The sequence below is a fragment of the Colias croceus genome, chromosome 19 (assembly GCF_905220415.1).
Source record: "Colias croceus chromosome 19, ilColCroc2.1".
Taxonomy (NCBI): Eukaryota; Metazoa; Arthropoda; class Insecta; order Lepidoptera; family Pieridae; genus Colias; species Colias croceus.
In genome coordinates, this window is record NC_059555.1 from 4,020,426 (window position 1) to 4,040,245 (window position 19,820).

At 31.3% G+C, this 19,820-nt stretch overlaps 1 protein-coding gene across 1 annotated transcript in view; it reads left to right on the plus strand.

Annotated features, from left to right (window-relative positions):
• The window catches only part of LOC123700038 (vacuole membrane protein 1), a 28,509-nt gene extending 11,890 nt beyond the window's left edge, over positions 1–16,619 (plus strand). The window contains exons 2-9 of the mRNA XM_045647143.1: positions 7,367–7,467; positions 11,456–11,569; positions 11,999–12,098; positions 12,357–12,538; positions 13,509–13,709; positions 14,054–14,278; positions 14,706–15,004; positions 15,768–16,619. Coding sequence (XP_045503099.1) covers positions 7,367–7,467; positions 11,456–11,569; positions 11,999–12,098; positions 12,357–12,538; positions 13,509–13,709; positions 14,054–14,278; positions 14,706–14,967 — 1,185 coding nt within the window. The 3' untranslated portion in view covers positions 14,968–15,004; positions 15,768–16,619. The remainder of the gene's footprint in view (positions 1–7,366; positions 7,468–11,455; positions 11,570–11,998; positions 12,099–12,356; positions 12,539–13,508; positions 13,710–14,053; positions 14,279–14,705; positions 15,005–15,767) is intronic.
• Positions 16,620–19,820: the final 3,201 nt, after the last annotated feature.

Here is a 19,820-nt window from a genome sequence, read left to right on the forward strand (position 1 = left end):
TATGGCAATACATAATTCTTGGCAAATATATAAGAAAAACGGGGGCGAGTATGACTATCTCCACTTTCGCAGAAGTGTTGGAACTGCTCTGCTCGAAACATATAAAAAGAATATGGAACGTAAAGGTGCTAGGGTATCCCAAAGTTTCCGCGAAACCTCTCGATTTGATGGAAAAGAACATATCATTCGGTACAGAGAAAAGCAACTTCGGTGTTTAGAATGCCACAAAAAAGCCAATTTCTATTGTCCTAAATGTAATGTAACCTTGCATCCTAAATTATGTTTTGAAAACTTTCATATTGCTAAATAAATATATGAGAAATGTATGTTATCATTTTAATATCACAGTCTACCTACTTAGTAGTACATATTACTACCGTCCTTTTAAAAGTACACCATTTTCCGGGATTTCCACAACAGATAAAATTTTTATATTATTTTTCCAGTGAAACTTTATGCTATATGGACACAATATGTAAATTTCACCTTAATATGATAACAAAAATTGTTTCAGTAACATCTGGGTTAAGTACGGCTCAGTTACATTTACGACATCCTGAAGCTTATAGACATGATGAAGAATACTATTACTACGCACTACTACTTACCTATTACTACTTAGCAACAAGCAGTAATTGAATTAAATAACGGAAGCAATATACTTCCGTATCAACGCATAATCACTGCATACGTAGCACGGAGTACCCTATGCAGGTCACTAGCTCTGTCCGCACAACCACGCCTCAACAGCGCGCACGCGACGATCACGCCACTATTTTTATGCTAACAAAAAACTCGCCATTAACATTGAAGTATTAAGGTTAGTTTTATCAAATCAATCCTACATAATCGATACTAGTATGCTCATTATAATTATCTGATTAGAGTTCAAATTCGAATGCAAATAGAATTGACGGAAGAGAAAGAAAGACGTGTTGGAGTAGCGCCACGTCAATCAGCTGTTGTCGATAAATTACGCGTCTGGTACTTACATTGTTTTACGTGTCTAGGAGACAATGTTAAAGTCCAATGCGACCAATAGAGCTAGAAATATTGTTTACAATAAATCGATTGAGATAATATAAATTAGGAACTTCACGTCCATTGTGCCATATAATATACAGTACTTAGATATATTTGTTACAAACTAAGAGACCACAGAAAAAAGAACATTTCATAGAACTTAATATTTTTGAACACAAAAATTATTTCAAAGGTTAATAATTAAAATTATATGATTAAAGTGATTAGAAAGCGTTATCTGGGTCATTGTCAAATTTTGCGCAGGTAAACGTAACTGCAGATTTCAAAAAAGTGAAAAAGAAAATATTTTAAAATTGAACTTTTCTTCAGCCCGTGCCTGTTAAAATAACTGAAGTTATTAACTAATTCAAGTTGGCCGAGATGTTTAGCTAATAATTTAAGATTTATTTCAGATTTAGTGCGTCAGGGTGGAGAAAAAATACAACTCTGTTATTATTACACTTTACCTTTTATCATTAAACTAAATAAGCCAGTCGCACATATTTTGGTTTTTATATTAATTACAGTCTTATATCTTATAATCACCATTAGAAGCACAAGCTTTTTTAAAGTTTAACAGTAATTTATTTACAATTTTAGTCAACTCTGTTACTTTATGAATAATAACAAACCTTAAATTCTACACTACTCCATGAAATATCTGTAAATTAACAGCTAATTACAACATGTAACCTCTTCATTAACTGACAAATTAACCTATTGTAATTTAGCAGTATTATATTGAATAGCTTTTCCTAAATTTCGTAACTAAGTTCTTTAATCTTCGGGACACGAAAGTAACAGAGTTGTAACACAGTAACTTAGTTGTTCTTTTTGTACTATAAGTGAATAAATTGCATACTCTTGATATGTCGTCACGTTCGAAAAGATTGATTTTGGTTCTAAAAACATTTTTCTTACATGTGGGCTGATTTTTTTCATATGAAACTTTGATCCACAACAAGACACTCTTGTATAATTTATATTTCCTGCCTACACATTTTAACGGCCTTCTTGTCGAATATTTTATCAATAGCATACTTTACCTTCAGATTCTTAACTTTTTCATGGCCATTTTTAATAGCATTTACTGGATTTTCTGGATTGCCGTCCTTACTTTTAGACTTCTTTCGTTTTTCTCTGTTGCATTGTTTTTTTATACGTCTCCTATCTCTTGTTAACTGTTTCTAATTGTAACTTAAATTTTATATAATCTGTAAATAACTTCGATCTGTTTCTATTAACTTGCTTGCTTCTCAGCTGGCGTGAGAGGCATTTTAAGGGCGTTAATAACGGCAGAATAGCCTGTAACAATATCTTCAAGGTTACATTTAATTAAATATGATTTATTTACATATAACAACTCAAAATTACTTTGGGAAACCGATTCTTAAGAAAAAAAATTATTACAAATATAACATTTCAAACAAAAGGTACAGAATACATGCTTACTCAACTCTGTTACCATGAACTAAGTAACAGAATGATGATAACAGAGTTGTAAATTTTACATTCTAAAAGACATAAATCATAGAATAATGCATTTAGTTATTTTTTTATTTCAAATTGAGCATAATTACCTTTTATACAATAAAGTGAACGTAAGTTAATAGAAAAAAACGGTTTTCCTTACTTTAATAGGTAGGTAACAATGTTGATGCGGAATAAAAACACGCGGCACGTTCAGCGCCACGCGGTCGACTGAGATTCAATGTACCCCTCCCCCAGACCTAACGAACGACCACAATGGCTGCAGAAACCTCGCTCAAGCTAATAGAAAGTCGAAAACAGCGCCACCTCTATTTTGAGTAATGATTTATTTAGTAACATAGTAGTGCACACGTTTCCAAACACTACGTGGGACAAAGTTAAAAAAAATTTTATAAAATAAATTTTAGCACTGATCGGTTTTAAAATGTACTTTTAGAAATATTCACAATATTCTGTTTATATTAATATTTTAATTGATGTGGGTTGGTATATTGGAAATTGTAGTTATTTTATATTTTCTGTAACGAAGTGCTACTTGGGACAGGTCAAATTTGTATGGAAAACCCTTCTGTTACCAGAAAAAACCAAAATGTTACTTTAAAAAATAAAATAAAAAATGAAAACTAAGTCTTTATTTTATTAAAATATGTTTATTAATGCGATTAAGTTTGTATTTGCTGTAAGTTTTTAGTGACAGTTGACTTTTTAATGGAAAAGAAGTAAAAAAGTTTTGAGGGACAAGTTAACCTGCGCAAAATTTGACAATGACCCATCTGCAGTCTGCACATGCACATTATATTAATTCTTAAACTGCCGAGTCATTTCGAGGCAAATCTTCTTTGTGCGTTTATTTATTTTTAATGTATGTACTGTGGTCAATAACCTGTGCATATTTATAAGTCTACCACTTATAAATATACATTATTTATTCCTTTGTCTAATAACACAATTTCAAGAAGACATAATGTGACCTAATTACATTCTTGAAATTGTGATGTTTACGTGACTATACAGATAGCATAGTTTCCTCTGTACACTTTGCATTAAAAAGCAACAAGGTACATAATTACTTATCGCATAATTTTAAATTCAGTATCATTTAAAATATTCTAAGAAAACGAAGCGTCAGCGTCGGTCGGCGTCCGTCGTTCTTATCTAATAAATGATTTCTTGAAAAATCATGAATAAACACGATTAGGTGACCTCAAACGAAAGTGAACTGAGAGTTATAGGAAGCTATAGATAGATGGTTGATTTTTTGAAAGTGAAATGTTTTGTGATGTCACAGTCTTCAGAACAGTTTCACTTGCGCTTTGGTGGAAACGTGTTTCTTTGACGCGGAATAAGTCGCTCGTAGTGTGGTGATTGACGTAGTTTTTTATTACGTAGTACTACGTATTTTATTATCTATGGTTATTTACTAATCTGTGGTTTAAAGTGGAGAGATAAGTGTAAGCATATTTAACTGGGTTTCTATTTGTTCGTGTGTAGTGTTACAATCAATAGCTCCCCATTATCGGCGCGAGAGTCACGCCTCATTAATTTCATAACGATGTATTGGAGCTTAATGACCGACTATGTACATAGTGGACGCGATAAATAGCTTGGTTTTAATTAATTTATAATATCGTATTAATGCATGGTTTTCCTACTTACTAGTAAATTGACAACATTTCAAAATTTTAAGCTACTTATTTTTTTATTTTAATGAAAACTAGATCAAAAATTATGATACACGTATTTTTTGCTTTTTCTAAATATCGAAGTTTTCATTCATCTTTTTGAGTTTTAAAATCATCTCATTCTAAAATGTCGTAAGCGCCAAATGACGTCATACATACGGAGGAATACATTTTTTCCTTTGCCACATACCTAAAGAAATCTTGACAGTTGACATTTTGGCACATTTGTCACTTTGATTCGTCAAGTTTTGTAAATATTGTTATTTGTTATTTGCTGATCCAAATTTTAAACAAAAGAAACTTATTCACAAGTACTGATGATGATCACTTTATGCAGGATTTGTTAAGGGGCGCTGGAAATTTCTGGGAAGCAAATATACTATTCCAAAAACGTTGGAAAGTGTTAAATAAATACAACTTTTAGTAAGTAAACATCTAAGAAGTAAACAAAGTCTTTTATTTCAAGAAAATTATGAACACTATAGGCACTATTTGTATAATATAAATAAATTGGTCCAACTCCAATCAAACAAACATCTCGGTAATGAGATTAAATTAGAAAACCAAAACACAATAACACGATTTAAAAGTTTGTTGACATGATTAATTCACAAAAATGACATTAATATGAAATTTGACACATGCCATATCCTGTAAATGTCACTGATAGTTTTTTTTTTTAACTTTTTTAAATTAGGCTAAGGCTCATTTTTATTCCTCCGTATGTATGACGTCATCATCACATTTATCGTTTTTATTTAATTTCTCTTAAAATATGCGATTAAAAAATGAAATAATTTTTTTTCTGTAATCGCAAGAGCAAAATAAAGAAACGGTATTTTTCTTTTATGGCCTTATAAAAAATGAAATGTTGTCAATTGCAAATCGTAAAAATTATATCAAAGTAGGTATCTCTACATTATGTATGTGTTATGGGCTATGGCTAAAAATATAAATATTTTATTGATTCACTTAACTAGCTGATTTATATTTGAAATTTCTACTATCCACAAATTTTCTCTCCGGTTTTCAAAAATGTGATAGGATTCAAAAATCAGAGATGCTAGGTATATTGAATGTCTCGTTTAATGGGTATTTTATTACCATTACATTTATTGATTAAAAAACAGTATCCTTCTATTATTTCGTTTCAGAAAGTATAGAAAAACATGCAGAAGATAACCATTTCTATTTGAGAAAATTTTCTTTTTCAATTTTTTCAAAATTGCAATTTTTCAACCTTAGTTAAGGAGCGTTTTACATCTATCTAGAATAAAGTATTGCTTATAAAATTATAAGTTATATTTTAATTCGGAAGACACAATTATCTATACTAATATTATAAAGCTGAAGAGTTTATTGTTTGAACGCGCTAATCTCGGGAACTAGTCCGATTTGAAAAATTCTTTCGGTGTTAGATAGCCCATTCATCGAGGAAGGCTATAGGCTACATAATATCATCTCGCTAAGACCAACAGTTGCGTAGCACTGCGGGTAAAACCGCGGAGCACAGCTAGTACAATATGAACTAACAAAATGAACTAAAAACTTTTGTCCTTCGTGCATGTTTTCGTCACGAAAATTTTTATTTTATGAAAATACATTTCTATATTCCCGTTTCGTTTTACTTTTATATAAATTTTACTATAAATAAAGCACTATCTGAGGAAATCTCCGAGATTCATTAACCTTTTCTTTATTAATATTTCCTGATAACTGCTGATAAGAATATCTTATCATTTCTCGTAACCTTCTTATGGATAATTTTACGTTCTAAGGGTTTTTTTTTTTAATATAACTATAAAACTCACACACAGATATTAGATAATAGACAGACCTCATAAAATTTACTAATAAAAATATTAAAAAAAAAATCCAATTTTCAAAGTACCGTCTATAAATACATGGGCCATTATGTCTCCGAAATACCTAGGAAATATAAAGCATCGCTTAAGTTTTAAACATAGATCTACAATCCATGCATTTTATTATAATTATTTCATTACAAGCTTTCATAAAACTGAATACTTTTTGGTTATTCCAATCTTAATCCAATAAAATACAGGCTATACCTCATTTGATACTTAAATTATGAAAGTAAAAACTTTTTAATTAATCTCAATTAAGCGTAGTCATTTGATCATAATATGAAATTAATTAATGATCCTTATTTACTCTTGTTTAATTATGTTTGTTTATTCGCCGAATTCATTAAGTTGTGATTTTCTTTCAATGAGTCAAGAGATACATAATTATATACATATATTGATATAGTGGTAAGGGCATTGTTTATATTATATTAGAAGGCTCTTTGATTTTAATGTGTGTTTGCGTGTGAATTTTTACTAGAGTTGTAACAGCATTAAACTTTTATTTATTATGCCAGTATTCTCTATTATTAAAAAAGAAATTGCCTAACGTATCCGAATACGTGTGCTTAACTTTTTTATCAGTAGTAATATGAGGTACCTACCTATACCTAGATTTCATTGGACAATTTCTAATTTTCTAGAATCTAGATCATTCGTCAATCTATCTTCACTCCACTATATCATTATTCAACTAGAAATAACACACATAGTAGTATTTGATTGCACCTTCATAACTTAGCCTTGAATAATAATTTTTAATTCACATCAAACACGAATAGAATAATAATTTCTTATCCGGAACTGATCTTTATTTTTTTATCACATAGATTGACATTTTAATATTATTATGTATACCTATTACAATAGTTACATGTGTATTGCTCTAACGATGTTCTTATTTTTGCAATCCGCTCGAATTGTTCTTATTCTGATCAATAATAATTAATCATTGAATATAAAAAATAATTGAATTTATCGTTTATTACATATAGGTACCAATCTGGTGTAAAATCTTCACGTCGCGTCATGATTTATAAATTTTATGAAATTGCAATACGATATTGCAAATAATTCGTATCTACTTTAAAAATGTAAATAATTCTTCTGATAAACAATATATTTGTATGTATTTAAAGCTAATATGGCTAGTATTTACTACACCCGTTTATGTGCTAATTCGATATCACTAGATATTATTAGCACCCGTGAAACCCATTTCAACCCTCAATCACAAATGAACTATGAAATATATATACATCTCTTTTTCCAACCAGTGCATAACGTATACGGCTATTTCAGCTCGCCCGCTTAGGGTACTACAAGCTGGCGGTTGCGGTGCAAGTGGACACGGAGCAGCGCACGCGCAACGGTCTGCACCATACACATCCTAAGGAGATAAAGTAAGTTTTGAGTTGAACCTGTGTTCTATTTCTTGGGTAATAAGGTTTAAAATCTAGTGTACTGGCATAGAGGTAATTTTTGTATGATAAATTTCCATTATGAGGCTTTAATGCTGTAAAAATAAGGTTCAGAATTACGTGCACTGGCATGAGAGACATTTTGTAGGATAAATTCCTATTATGAGATTTAAAAGGAAATTGAGATGAAGATTTTAAAGAACATTGAGATGACCATTGTAATATTTTTGGAGACGTGGTTTATAGTTGATGTACGTAAAAATTGGATGAGCATTATTTAGAAACCAGAGCACTCACTTAAATTAAACTCCGAAGTACCTATACGTTGTACTGCGTAACTTATTACAAAACCGCCTAACTTAAATTCTTTGTAAGACCTTAGTACCTACGCAGTAAGTTATTACGAAGAATATCAAGATTTATGTATGTATAAAGACTATAAAAGTAAACTCATTGTTTGCGTTCGGAAATTGAGATCGTGTCTCAATTTATTCTTCCCTAACAAGGTACATAATGATGTAACAAAAGCACGCAGTTCGGTTTATGTTTTGGTAATAGGACATATCTGTGCCTCCAGTGAATAAGGGAATAACTCAAAAACATCACTTTTCAGGAGAGACAAAAAACTATATATCAACACTAAATCTTTATAACTTCAAATTTTTAAGCTTGTATGGGTAAGATATGATGTTAGACTTTAGTTTTACATATAAACAGATATTTTAACAACCCCATAAATATACTTTTTTCGTGTTTTTTTGTAGTTGTGGCCTTATGAACGAGTACTTCATGGAATAACTCAATGTATTCACATAATTTTTTTTTGCTCTTTGCAATATAACGACTTATGCCCTAAAGCACTATGTTCATAGTCGCATAACACGACTTATATTATTGCCAGTTTTGGTTTTATAGAAATAATGCGACTTATCATGCTTGAAATTTGTGTACTTTATGACTCAATTGAAGCCTTTTAGTGGAACAACCATGCATGTAGCTTGAAAAACGAGTGAAATCAACGGATTTTTTAACGTTATTAGATATAATAAAAACAAAACAACATTTAGGTGTTTATGCATTTAACCCTAGAAGTCCAATCTACGTAAATTTGATGTACACCGCGGCGAAATATCTTTGTCTTTTCTATATTTACCATCGAATCACTTCGAAATCCAGAAACAACTCATTAGCCGTCGAGACCTAGCAGTACATAGTTGGCTCTTCCCGGTAAATTCCGCCATTTTGTAGTAAAGAGGATGTTGTACGTCATTTTGACGTATAATTGGGCTTTTCGTAACTTTAACGATTGTTTAAAAAAATTATTTTGTGATTTATTTGAATATTTTTTTTCCAAGTCACGTTTTACATGATATAGTATTATATACTATATATTGAGTATAAAATAGGATCCAGAAAACTTTAACACTAGGACGAAAAACCTTCAATTTTAGTAAATGACTGTTGTCCTCTGCTGGATTTGGACTCCAAGAAAGAGGATTGGGTGGCTGAGATGTTGTCTGGTGGTTATAAACGAATATGTGTTATACATTGAGGATACAAGCACTATAAAGAGTTAAGAGAAGCTCGAAAACCATATTCCTGTATGTTAAGTTACCTTACAGGGAAAGTTATAGGTGGTCTGTGGCGATATTTTACGGCATGATATGAAATCTTAACAATTTCTATATCTTATAATATCAAAATAATATAGATAAATAAAGAAAAAACAATGAGCCACAGAGATTTTATGAAAAAATTAAGCACAGATTTGAAGGTGCCTTGGATGCAAATACGACTTGAAGAGACTCTACAAGACTGGTTATAATTTTTTTTTCTATGCGTCTATAATTATAGTATTATTGGTTAGATTAAATTAAAAAAAAAAAGATTAAAAACTAGTTATTTTTTATAAAACTTACCCAAATATAAGAAGAAAATATAAGTTTAACATTATTGTTGGCTTTTTTAGATAATTCAATAATTATCGTTCTGTATTTATATAAACAAAGAGTATAATATCATTAAATGCACTTAATGTGTTAATTAAAACTGTATTTTTATCTATTGCAAAAAATAGTTAATTTCCATAGAAATATTATTAGTATTCCAAGTTGATTGATAAATACCTTTTTTTTAAATATAAAGATTTATTGTTGCATATTTATTGAAAAAACGATTGAAAAATATTATTAAGCAAAAAGAAATAGTGTCTGTTGTTTCCGTGCAGTATTCAAATAGACCAATTACAACACGGCATTAATGCGAAACTATCTCATGTCGTCACTTGAACCAATGACACTAAGGCCAAGATTCATAGATCGCACTTTAACTTTACTTTGATGGAAAGATCTACTTTCAACCAAAAATATATTTCTTAGTCGTGTCAAGCTCATCTTTACTTTCCAGAAACTATACTTTACTTAGTAAAGGCTAAGGAGCCGATAATCATGACTTTGGTCTCAAAGTAAACTTTACATGACTATGCGTATAAATTATGTAGGCCTTCATTTTAAACCAATTTCCTAGAACAGAAACACATTTTAATATGGTTGGGTTATAGATCGAAACGTCATGTCGAGTAACATTTTTTTGTTGATGTGTTGATCGTTGCATTGTTTCGTTTGTCTTTTAACATTATTATAATATTTTTCTGACGAATTTTGCGGTGTCTACCGGTTTTTGATATTTCTACTATAATCTTCCTACATAATGGTTTTTTTTGTAAACATTTCATTTTTCATATAAAATAATAATGTTATTATTATATAATATGTTTTTTTATGGAAATATAACTTAATTTAATAATAATAAAAACATAAATTATGCGTATAAAGTAACAGTTACACGTCTTACCCTGTACTTTACTTTGGGACCGTACTTTTCTAAGGAAAGTCAAGCAATTCTCTCTGAAATTAAATATGTTGAAAGTAAACTTCGGTCATACAAAGTTTACTTTGTGAAGACTCTTTTGCTCTAAAGTAAAGTCACGACTGTGAATCTGGGCCTAAGAGTTGTTCCTTTATGCTCATGTTAGAAAAATGACACAAATGCGTTTATATACTAAAATAGTGTTAGCACGGATGGAACAAAATGAATTATGTCTTTATTCAAAAAGTATAACTACACATACGTCCTCGTGTTCGTGGGTTATTTTGACTCGAGATGAATAGTTCCTTTGCGATTGCCTAAAATGATGGATAAGGTAACTTATACCGTTAATCACACCCTACTTATACCGTTTGGGTCATTCGAAAAAATGGGTTAGGATGCAGCTAGAGATATGTCCTTTTGATATGTTGTGTATTTTGACGAGCTGAATCCAATGGTGCAATAAAAACCAAAGGGAATAACTCGTCTTACTCCCTTATTCACTGGAGGCACAGATATTTTATTAGCCATGAAATCTTACGTGTCTCAATCAACAGATCCTTCCAATGTTATTTTAAAGAAATATTTTTGGGAACATGAATTAAGACAACTTTTATGTTCGGAAGGTCATTTATTGAAATATCACCTGCAGATGTTATTTTTAGGCTACAGAAGTATTGAGAATTGAGAAGTGATTCTTTTGGGCCGCAACACGGTTATGTGTTTCGGCCCTTTATCATTTCAGTGCTGATTTTATAAAAATACCTACTACAGTACTAGATGTAAATTCCATTATAAATGGGCCATTAACTCAATAATTCATTGAAAGAGTAATAAACTATAGATGATCACGTTTCAAGAGAAATGTTCGATTCGAAGAAATATAAATTGTTACACTATTTTTCTCGAATATTCAACTATTCAATTGATATATTTTGCATAAAACATTTAAAATATCTACACTTTTAAAGCTTTAGTCGAGATTTGGGTCATTTTTTCGTATATGACGGATGTAATTCTTTATTGTTCCTTTTAATTAATTGAATTTGAATTAATAACACTTATTATTGATGATATTTAATGAATAATGATTGATTTTCAGAATAAAAGCAACTCCAATGGATACAGACAGTCTAGTGCTATGGAGGCGACCGTTCACCACACTTGAATATTTCTTCCGGGAATTATTTATATTATGCTCAACTGGGTTACGAAGGTATTTAATTAAATAATTTGTAAGACTAGATATAATTATTAATTAGTATGCAAAATTTAGGTTTGTGTTAAAAGATAATCTTTTACAGGCATCTAATTCTTTGTCTGCAATAAAAACGAAATCAAAGTTAGAATTTTGTCATGACTGTGCCATCATTGCAGATACTTATTGTTTTATAATATTACATACCATAAGATAATTACATACATATGTTAAAATACCCAGTAATTTAGAATACAAGAGTCATCAGTTATATGTAATTAGTTACTATAGCTATGGGCTTATACATATATAATTTTTTGTTACATACCTATTTCCTGTATCAAGTGTATCAAGAGATTTAATGTTAAAATGATATCAAAGAAAAGAATAATATAAGTGTTGGTATTATTATTCCCATTTTATTAAAAAAATATTAAAATTTTTCAGACTGTTAGCGTACAAGGGCTTAGCGGCGTCTATAGTTGTTCTAGTCAGCGGTATCGCCGTCTCTTTCTATATTAATGGACCACATCAGAGTTATGTACAGGTATGTACTTTTTAGTAATTACAAAAAAATACACTCAAAAAAGTGCTTTTAATATAAGCTTTTAATATTGAAAATCACATCACCCCTAGTTGGGTTACATGACACGCATATCAAGTCTGTTACACTAATCCAACTATTCGTTCATATATCCGCGTTTCTTGCACAAAAAGTGTTTTCTTTTTACAAAAAATGTTTTCTTTTTCTTACAAAAAATGATTTTTCTGCATTCTTTTTTTATAAAAAATGTTTGTTTTCCAGGAAGCAGTGTTAACACTAGCATGGTGGGGCTGGTGGGTGATACTGGGCGTGTGCTCGTCGGTCGGTCTCGGCACGGGGCTGCACACGTTCCTGCTGTACCTGGGCCCGCACATAGCGCGCGTGACGCTCGCCGCGTACGAGTGCGGCGGCCTCAACTTCCCCGAGCCGCCGTATCCCAACGAGTGAGTGCTGTGTAGTTTTGTATGGGATTGTAAGGGGAAAGTTAGGTTTGAACGAGTTTTGGGAGAAATAAATAGATTTTTTGTGTTTTTACTACATGCCTGTGTGCGGAAAAGTTGGTTAAGATCACGTTTTGAGGAAAAATTTTAAGTTTTTTTTTGTCATTTTTTTGTGATTTTTTAATATGACTGTTTATAAGTTGGCTTTCTCCTGGCGGGTTATCTAAGTATTATCTAAGTAAGTGAGGTTGGTGGGTTGGGTATCACTAGGCGTGTGTTTTATTCCGTCTCGGCACGGGGCTGCACGTGTTCCCATAGTACATACAGCTTAACATAGTTTCAAAAGATGACCTCGTGTGACGTGTCGTGTAAAATGTACTGAAATCATTTTTTTTTTCATTGCCCTTCGTCGTGGAAATTTCTTCGGATATAATGGTATAACTGCAAATGAATACTATTATGAAAATTTATGACAAAATATGTTTGTTCTAAATAGTTTCACGTATGTGTTAATAACCTATGTTTACAAAATTATTCCGTTGTGTAAATCCAAGCGACGTGTTTCATCACAATTTTTATTGAACTAAGCACTACGTTTTGTAAACTTTTTAAATTATTTTGTCGATAGAGCAAGTATTAATTTGTGAGTTTTTTATGCACAAGATGCTCGTATAGTTGAAATATTATTTGCATTCAACATAGTGCAATTGTAATCTTACATTGACCATTCGTAATGTATACTAATATTATAAGCTGAAGAGTTAGTTTGTTTGTTTGAACGTGCTAATCTCAGGATCTACTGGTCCAATTTGAAAAATTCTTTCGGTGTTAGATAGCATCACGCAAAGACCAACAGAATGGAATAATGCGGGTAAAACCGCGGGGCACAGCTAGTGGTACATAAATTCCATGATATCCACTTTCCCTACTTTATGAAATACCTATACTTTAACAAAAAAAACTATTCTTTCAGTATAATTTGTCCCGCGTCGGTTGACCCTACGCAGCCTGTAACAATATGGAATATTATGGCCAAAGTGCGCATAGAATCTATGATGTGGGGTATGGGAACGGCATTGGGGGAACTACCCCCATACTTTATGGCTCGAGCTGCGAGATTGTCTGGAGGGGGAGTGGCTGAATTGAACACGAATGATGATTCGAGGACTGGCAGGTCAGTTGCGTGTAATAAATTTTTTTTTGTTAAGTAATTTTGAGGTCTTATTAAAAAAATATAAAATAATATCTTGTTCTTCTCCTTTCTGTTATAGTTGTATACTTTTTTTTTTAAAAAAGTAAAAAATCGATCAAGATCTGTATAATTTATCAGATTTACTGAATTAACACGGTAAAAATTAATGTACATAATTTTATTTGAGAATTAATGTTCAAAAAAAGTTAACTAGGTATAGGGTTTAATGTGGAAAACAGATTAGTTTTGGTTTGAAATTAGGGATATATTCGTGTAATTAACATAAATTTCTAATTAACATAACTATAAAATATCCGTATTTTCAGAGCAAAACAAATGGTGCAAAAGCTAGTACAGCGCGTGGGATTCGCCGGTATATTAGCTTGTGCGTCCATTCCCAACCCCCTCTTTGATCTCGCCGGACTAACTTGTGGCCATTTCCTTGTACCGTTTTGGACGTTTTTCGGAGCGACGCTGTTGGGCAAAGCGGTCATAAAGATGCATATACAGAAGATGTTCGTTATTATCGCGTTTAATGAAACGCTTGTTGGGTAAGTTGGGATTTTTATGTATTGAATTGTGATTAAAATGGGAGTAAATACTTTGTTTCTGACGTTCATAATATATTATGAGTAAGATTCGTCATATGGTTCGAAGTCTTTAAACGTATCATAACACTTATGTATTTGAATACTTTTTATTATGTTATTTGAATTTTAATCTCCATAATATTATACGAAAGAAATTATATTTAGTTAAATCGGAACTGAAAATAATAACTGTTATCATTTCCTTGGTTTTATTAAAAGCTCACCTACTTTATTATTTAAAAACTTAAATGTAAGTAATGCAGCTGTTAAAACATGTGATATTCATTTTAGAAATGTGTATTTATAACTACATAGTGCAATTAAGTAATTTCTGTGTTCTGAATATCCTATATTAAGAAATCATATTAAAATAAAATTCAATTTTCAGGCAAGTCCTCCAATGGGTCGAACGGATACCGTACATTGGTCCAAAACTAGAGGCGCCCCTTCTAGAGTTCCTTCGCAACCAAAAGACCAAACTTCACAAGAACAACGCGTCTCTGCCAGAAAACAACGGTTCAGTTTTATCGAGTATTCTAGAAAAATTCGTATTGGCGATGGTTCTATACTTTGTGGTGTCGATAGTGAATGCGCTAGCGCAGAACTACAGCAAGCGGTCCGGCAAGAAAAAGGGCAAGAAGAAGGAATAGGGCATGAGGACGCCGGGCGATTCGGTTGTTGGTGTCGGTAAGTGTTGCTGAATTTTATTTTCAGTTTTAGTAGCATTCGAATTCTAGAAATCTATACTAATATTATAAAGCTGAAAAGTTTGTTTGTTTGTTTGAACGCGCTAATATCGGGAACTACTGGTCCGATTTGAAAAATTCTTTCGATGTTAGATAGCCCATTTATCGAGGAAGGTTATAGGCTATATATCATCACGCTACGACCAACAGGGGTGGAGCCACGGGGGTGAAACCGCGCGGAGCAGCTAGTAATATAATAAGAATTAAATATAGAAAAGATAATATTATAAAGAATAGAAAAAAATCTTCTTTAAATATTTATAAATATTTTGTATTTTTTTTATAGATTGATAAGCAGTAGGCTATAGAGTTGATAAGCAGTTATACATAGGTAGTTGTTATTTAATTTACCTTTAGATCTAATTTTGCTGTCCAAATAGTTGATTTATTAAATAGTTTATATTAATAGTTTTTATTTATATCTTTATAGCCAGTTTGTATTAATTGTATCTATAATATAAAAATGAATCCCAAAATGTGTTGGTAAGCGCATAACTTTAGAACAGCTGAACCGATTTCTTTAATTCTTTTTTTATTATATTCCTTGAAGTACGAGGATGGTTCTTATGTAGAGAAAACGTGAATATGTACCACGGGCGAAGCCGGGGCGGACCGCTGGTTAAATATAATAATAGTGGTATACTAAATTATATTATTTTAGTCAATAATTTTATATGTAATTATTTGTAAATATTGTTTTTCAGCGCGGCGGCGACTGGATAAAATTCGTCAGCATCGGTAGTACGAGTTTTACTTGTCGCTCATAAAAACTCTTGCGACGCAAGATTTATGATCTATGGCCAGCGTTCGGACCATAGACACACCGAGCATAGACTATACAAGCTATTTATAACACACGGACATGCTTACAAAACGATAAACATAGTATATAGAGAACAAGTAGGCCTACTCACGAGGCGCAGGGTTGTCACTTGTCTCGTTGATATTTAAAATAATTGTATAAACAAACACTGACCGCTCACAGCATTGGCGCGGCCCTAACGAAAACGGTCCATGAGAATGAACCGAGCGTTGTGTGCGTGCGACAAGCTTGCGTACGTGCGTGCGTACATGTCCGTACATGAACGTACGTGGACAAGCGCTCGGCGTACATACAAACGGCGCCAAGTACCTTTGTTCGAAGATAACTTTCTTGCTCTCTTTATACTATGCGATAAAGATATATTGTTGCAATTCTAAAATATTTCCTATAAAAACGTAAGCATTTACAGTTGTAAGCTGTCCACTTAGTCATAGTGTTACTGTGAGGATGTTGAGTCAATATATTATTTATGAAATGTTTGCTTTCGTACCAAATAGTTACCCTGTATTCGTAAGACAATTATTGTTTTAATTAAATAATTTTTCGTAAATATTGTCTTTGTTATTAGGGTTGCACAATTATGGTTATCCGAGACAGGTAAAAATCGAAAACGATATAAGAAAATTTTTCTTTAGATAATGTTTAATATAATAGTAAAATTTTAATATAGAAGCGTCAAGCTTATTTTAATATAAATTTAAACGTATAATATATTCGTGTTAAGGATGCGTGATTCGTAAATACGGAACTATCTCGCTCTAACGTATCGGAGTTATACAAGTGCGAAAGAGATAGTTATATGCTAAACCATTTTACATTGACATTGTGTATGTTACGCGTCTTTAAAATAAAATATCTATAATGAATGAAAAATATACATATAAAAGAATATTCCTTCTATAAAAAGGAATCAAATTTAGTATCAAAAAATCTATATACTTATATAGATTTCATTTATTATAATTAGAAATGCATTTGAAATCTATTTTATTTTAAAGGCGCGTAATTAAGCTGTCCAATAAGAAACAGCTATTGCACGACAATTGATATCTTGCCCAGTTAGTTGGTACTAACAAACTTATTATATTAAGTTTTAAGAAGCGGAAGGATCGAATTTATGGATAGAATAATGTTAATCCATCGTGTCCATTATTTCTCGAAAGTTCTAAAGAAAATATTTAACGAAAAAAAAAACTGTACGCAAAAATGGTCAGTTTTTATCATTGAGTTACTAATGTACTACGTACTAGAGTGACTATTCCAAACAAAAACATCGCGCACGGCCGCGCCGGTGTGGTGGGTGAACTTACTGGTGAAATGTCTCTCCTCGGGCTTTGTTTGTAGGGAACTGTTAAAACAATATCTCAGCACACACGCAGGCATTTTGAACAGAGAAAAAACACGTGTTGACGCGGCAAGCGGGGGGCACAATCCGGCACAGACTAAATGAGTTTGTGACGTTTGCCTCTAACTCGTGTTACAAAGAGTGTAGTAGCGATGTCCTCTCTAGTGCGTAGTACATGGTAACTCAATGGCTTTGATATAAATTTGTTTGAGAATAGCTATTGAATTATAGCTTTATCATTAATATCAATTCCCATTGATAGAAATTTAACATTATTCTTGAATTAACTCGTAAAGACGTTTAGAATATTTGAAATCTTATCCATGGAAACGGTAATTGATAAGAAATGGAGAGAAAATTTATTAAGGATAATTGAATATTATGATTCTTACATCTATCGTAATAAGGACTAAAACTTGATTTAAAAAGACATTGATCATATTGTTGTGATTTCTAAATTAATAAATATACTTAGAATTCGCTGTATTAGTATAAAAAATACATATTTACAGACTTATAAATTCGTTTTATTCATAAAATCTCAGGTATATTTTACTGTTTAAAAGTCACCTCCGTACTTAGGATTTTACGATGCAAAGATTAACAGTAGAACCCGTGTGTAAGTTTAAGTTTCATCTCCTCATTATATAATATAATTGATTCTTAATAATAACTGCACAGCAATAAGACAACATTATGTACGGGAACTATATTATTATCTATCACCAAAATTTATATTTGTCATCAAATTGTATCACCTAATAAATAGATCTATCACCACGAAATATTTTCGTTCTCAGATAAACAAAAATTGTTCCCAGGTATGAATTATCAAATTAATGTAAATATATGTGTAAAATAAGAGATCGATAACCAATAAAATTATATTGCATTACATGAATATAAACTTCGTTCTTATAATAACAGTTTTGTTACTTGAATAATAGCTTTGTGCTCAGAATGGTAGATCTGTCACCAAATAAATCGATTATCGATCCCTGACTGCGACTCCTTTTTATTTAATATTTTGTCACCAATACAGTAGTAACATTTTATTTCGTTCAGATATTAAATTAATAGTATTCGTTATCAATTTAATACATCAATTTATAATTTTAATGAAAAAATGATCAAAGGGGCGGAGACAAATTGGTGCGCTTTAAAAATTGACATGTACAAACATATTATCGGATTAGCCATACGCTTAAAGCTGGCCAACCCCCCACCAGAAGCAAAAAATGTGCTTATCGGCCAGAAAAGAAAAAGGGGGCGCCCTTCGAAATCCAAACCAGCGCTGATTATTCAGTGATTATTGTTTTTTAACAATAAATATTGATTATTTTAACTTTAATTAAGTGTTTTATCTACAATTATGCTAACCATTAGCCAGCTATTAAACCAGAGCTGATTATTCAGTGGTTATTATTTTTAAGAATAAATATTGATTATTTTAAATTTTAGTAACATAATATGATTTATTGGTGATCTCTTTAAATTAGTTTGCTTAAATACTTATTAGGACACACCTATTATAATACATACAAAAACATTTATTTGGTACTAGACCTTATATCTCAGGATTTTAGGTGATTTATTGTGGAACTGATTTTGCATTGTTTGGTGACTACATTTTGGTGACAGATCTACTAACTATTTTGAGGACAAAACCTATTATTTAAGAAACAAAAAACTAATTAAATTGGTGATAGCTTAAATGATATTCATTATGTACTAGAATGGTGCCTATGTTTTCACATTAAAAACTTATAGGTGTCAAAACACCAAAAAAATTCAACAATTTGGTACTCAATGTGCTTTTTACACGTAAAAACAGTAATTTAAGATTTTTCTCCGAAAAACGAGACCGTCATGCAATACGCATTTATCATTGGTTGGTGCTAGATCGACTTAAATACACTACAATGAGAATATGACGTCATTTTGTATTGAGTATTGTAATACGTTAGACAAGGACGTAGAAGTAAGATTCTTTATTTCTGTCTCACTTACATAGCGTTTTTGTGCAAAGAAATACATTGCAATATAATATCGTGATTCTTTATAGTTATCTATTATAAACCGATAGCAGTTGTATTAGCGACGCAAATAGACTAACTAGCGTATGAGTATGAACGTGAAATACTATCTCTACTTTCATGAAATACTTGCGCCTGGGCAATACTAGCGCCATAACGGATTTTAAAGACACTAAAATAAGGCTAGATAGCTAGTAAGAATTTCGTAGTTAGTCTGATATGTTACCATTACATAATGTAACAGTCAAATGGATATAATTCTAAAGTAGCGTAAGGGTGTGAATTTGCATGTTAGCAATTTAAAACTACACTAACTACTGATATTTTATTTAAGTAATTTACCTTCCAACAAGTTTCTAATAGTGTGCCAAACATTTCAAAACATTTTACACAGATCAATAATGTAATAGAATTCAAAATAAAAAGATATATAGGTACACGGTTTATTCATAGCTCAAGCACATATTCAAAATTTTCTTTTATTAGAAAACTACGCGCTATAGATTTTAGAATATTTTTAATTCATTATACACCACTAAATAAGAGTAGACTT